Source organism: Nicrophorus vespilloides, unplaced genomic scaffold (assembly GCF_001412225.1).
Source record: "Nicrophorus vespilloides isolate i.1.1-1 unplaced genomic scaffold, Nicve_v1.0, whole genome shotgun sequence".
Lineage (NCBI taxonomy): Eukaryota > Metazoa > Arthropoda > Insecta > Coleoptera > Silphidae > Nicrophorus > Nicrophorus vespilloides.
This window is the reverse complement of record NW_017096500.1, coordinates 51,256-54,259: the sequence shown is the minus strand read 5'-3', so window position 1 is coordinate 54,259 and position 3,004 is coordinate 51,256. Positions and strand designations below refer to the sequence as shown.

Below are 3,004 nucleotides of genomic sequence, written 5' to 3'. Positions count from 1 at the left end.
GTATGCACTATTGACAGAAAATTATTAAATTATATCCAAATTACGGTAAGTACGAATAAGGATAAAATGAACTTAATAAACATATTAAGGTGACTATATCAGAAATTAATATTACTATTTATTAAGAGTAACTTTATACTTTGATACTAAAATTAGAAATAAATAAGTAGGAAATATAATAATTCAATTAAAATGTAAATGCAATAAAGTCTTTTAGCTGACAGAACTGAAACCAATACAATATAAAAAATAGTACTAGTGTTCTATTTTTTCTGTTAAAATAAATGCTATTGTTTTTACTATAGTATATAAAAAGTAACAAAACAATGAAAAATAAATTTATATCAAACGTACTAACTACTATGTTTGTAGTATACAAATATAGCTGTCAATTCAGCTTTGATTTAAATTTTTATCACTATAAGCGCTTGATTAAAAAATCTTGTAAAGAATTAAATATATTTCAACACTAAACCGACCGATACTTTATGTATACCTATTAATACCGTGAGCGGTCAAATTACTTCTTCAAAAAAAACATATATCTTAATATTGATTGAGATTTTAGCCAATTTTCTTTTATTTTCAAACATGCATGCATAATATCATTTTTTAGAAATTACACTATTTTACAGTAACGTTGTATGTAGGAAATTCTAAATGAAATTTCAAAAACGGTCATTAGACCCCGCGTGGTAGATTAGTGTTAATTAGGAAGTATTTAAGAATAAATAAAAAATAATTTATGGATAGGTAAATATTGAAATGATACATAAATTTACGTAAAAAAAACTTTTATTTAAATATTTCGATTTGGGGTCAATGAGAGAGAATCGGATCTCATAAATCTTCTGAGACAATTTATGTTCCATCCCCAACTGGAACAAAAGCAATATCTAGATCTATTCAATATCACTTATTGATATTGATAGACTATCTTCGGTTGCTGTTGCTGCTGTTGCGGCTGCTGTTGGAGATGTTGTTGCTGCTGCAGGATATGTTGCTGCTGTTGCTGCTGCAAGATCGGCTGCTGCTGTGGCTGGTATCGTTGCACCGGAACATCCTGAAATCAATCAACATTAAAGTGTCAATGCTTCGAGTCGCTGCTTTTCTATAAGTCTCGTACTTGAATGTAATGCTGCTGGGGTTGCTGAGCTTCTTGTACCCTTGGTTTCGGAACTTTAACGACGATATCGGTTGGCTCTCTGACGACCTGACAGACAGATTCAAGTTAATTACGCAACCAACGCGGAACATCAGACTTTATTAAATATTTATTGCGGCTTAAAGTTTGAAAAGTAGAGCTATTTTACCTCAGCTTTGAAACCGTCCTTTGGGTCGGCCGTGTAAGTTACGGTCCTGATGTAACCATCCGAATCCACGACTGAATAACTTCCGGATATCTTGCCGCCTTCCCTTTGCTCCTTGCGGTTCTGATAGTTCGTGTAGAGGTCGTCCTTCACGTCGAAACCGAACTGGTACGACGAATCGTTCTGCGAAATGGAATATTACACATTAATGAACGCCGCTGGTCATATTTCCTTTTCATTATTTCGATTTTAATTAATAAATACATTTGAATTAAAATTTAATTAAAACTAGATTATTGTTTCGAAATATCGCATGTTAATTAATCTAAATTTAAACAAAATAAATACATACATGCATTTGCTAATGAACATTTGCTGTATGAGATAAATAATATATATATTTATTTATAATGATGCATTCAAAATGGAAATGTAAAAAACATTGTATAATAATTTTCAAAGTTTGAATATAATTTAAACCATCATTATCTATACATTTCATTATTTACATGTGAAAATTGTACTTTAACTAAAACGCATTATTTAACATATTTTTTTGCGTTTTAATATAGATTTATTACTTTAAGAAATGATCAATGTTTCATTAGAAATGATTCTGGACGCATATTAGCAGTGTCACATTTGTAATTTGCTGAACTAAATTGTAGTTTCTTTTAAAACTTTCAATACCTACTATAGTAAATCCGCACTATACAAGGTATTGTAAATATTTTTACATTGATAAATTAATTATGTATGAAACAGAAAATAATGAATGGTAATACGATTATAGACTTTTATAATGTCGGTTTTCTAAATTAATAATTCTAATCAAATCTAAAGATGTGAAATTTCATTAATTTCTACAAACGAATAAACGTTTTCTCTGTATAAGAATATTTATTATATAATACTAGGAATAATCGTATGCAAACCACATGCATTATTGCAACAACTTATTGACAGTAGGTATTTCCGCCCAAATGATTAAATCTTATTACGTAACTAAGAAAAATTGGAAACCAGGACTTTCCAATAATAATGTAATGTTGAATATTGTGTTATTATTGTTTTTGATGATATAACCATTACGGAATGTTTATAGATAAATTAAAGCTTATTTATTTTTTTTAACTTAATATTTGGTATATATTTAAGTATGGATTTTTTTTATATAAAATTATTAATTGAATAATTATTATAAATATTGATAAAAAAAAAGACTTCAGTCGATAATACTATGTGTAGAAAATAGCATATGTGTAATAAAATATATTTATTTATAAATCTTATAAAGAAACTGTATACTTAGTAGATTCATCATTACCTTACCTTAATATATTAAGGTTGTGTTAAAAAAAGATTGTTTTAGGTGTGTTATATAGAAGTGTTTTGGGTTAAACCATCAGTTTGTATTTATTATCATACTGTAGTTAGAATCTACAAAAGATTAAAATAACTGTATGTAGTTCACGTGGTTTGAGGAAAATTAATCCAGGAAATATTCGGTTTTTAGATTGTTGTGTTTACGGATACGGCGAATATATAATAATTTTATGATCCAATTATGGAGCGACCGGTGCTGTAAAACTGCTCACACCACACCATTCGCTTTAAAGCAAATACAATTTTTACGTTTTCGGTCAGCACGGGTGACACCAGAAACGACGACAAAAGCCATTGTTATTACGCGC

General features: G+C 28.8%; 1 protein-coding gene across 1 annotated transcript; it reads right to left on the bottom strand.

Annotated features, from left to right (window-relative positions):
- Positions 1–916: 916 nt before the first annotated feature.
- Positions 917–1,668, bottom strand: LOC108557198 (larval cuticle protein A3A-like). The gene is made up of 4 exons (XM_017913637.1): positions 1,663–1,668; positions 1,314–1,493; positions 1,127–1,213; positions 917–1,063 (listed from the first exon to the last, which is right to left on the bottom strand). Exons 1-4 carry the CDS (start codon positions 1,666–1,668, stop codon positions 917–919), a joined length of 420 nt encoding a protein of 139 aa, XP_017769126.1.
- Positions 1,669–3,004: the final 1,336 nt, after the last annotated feature.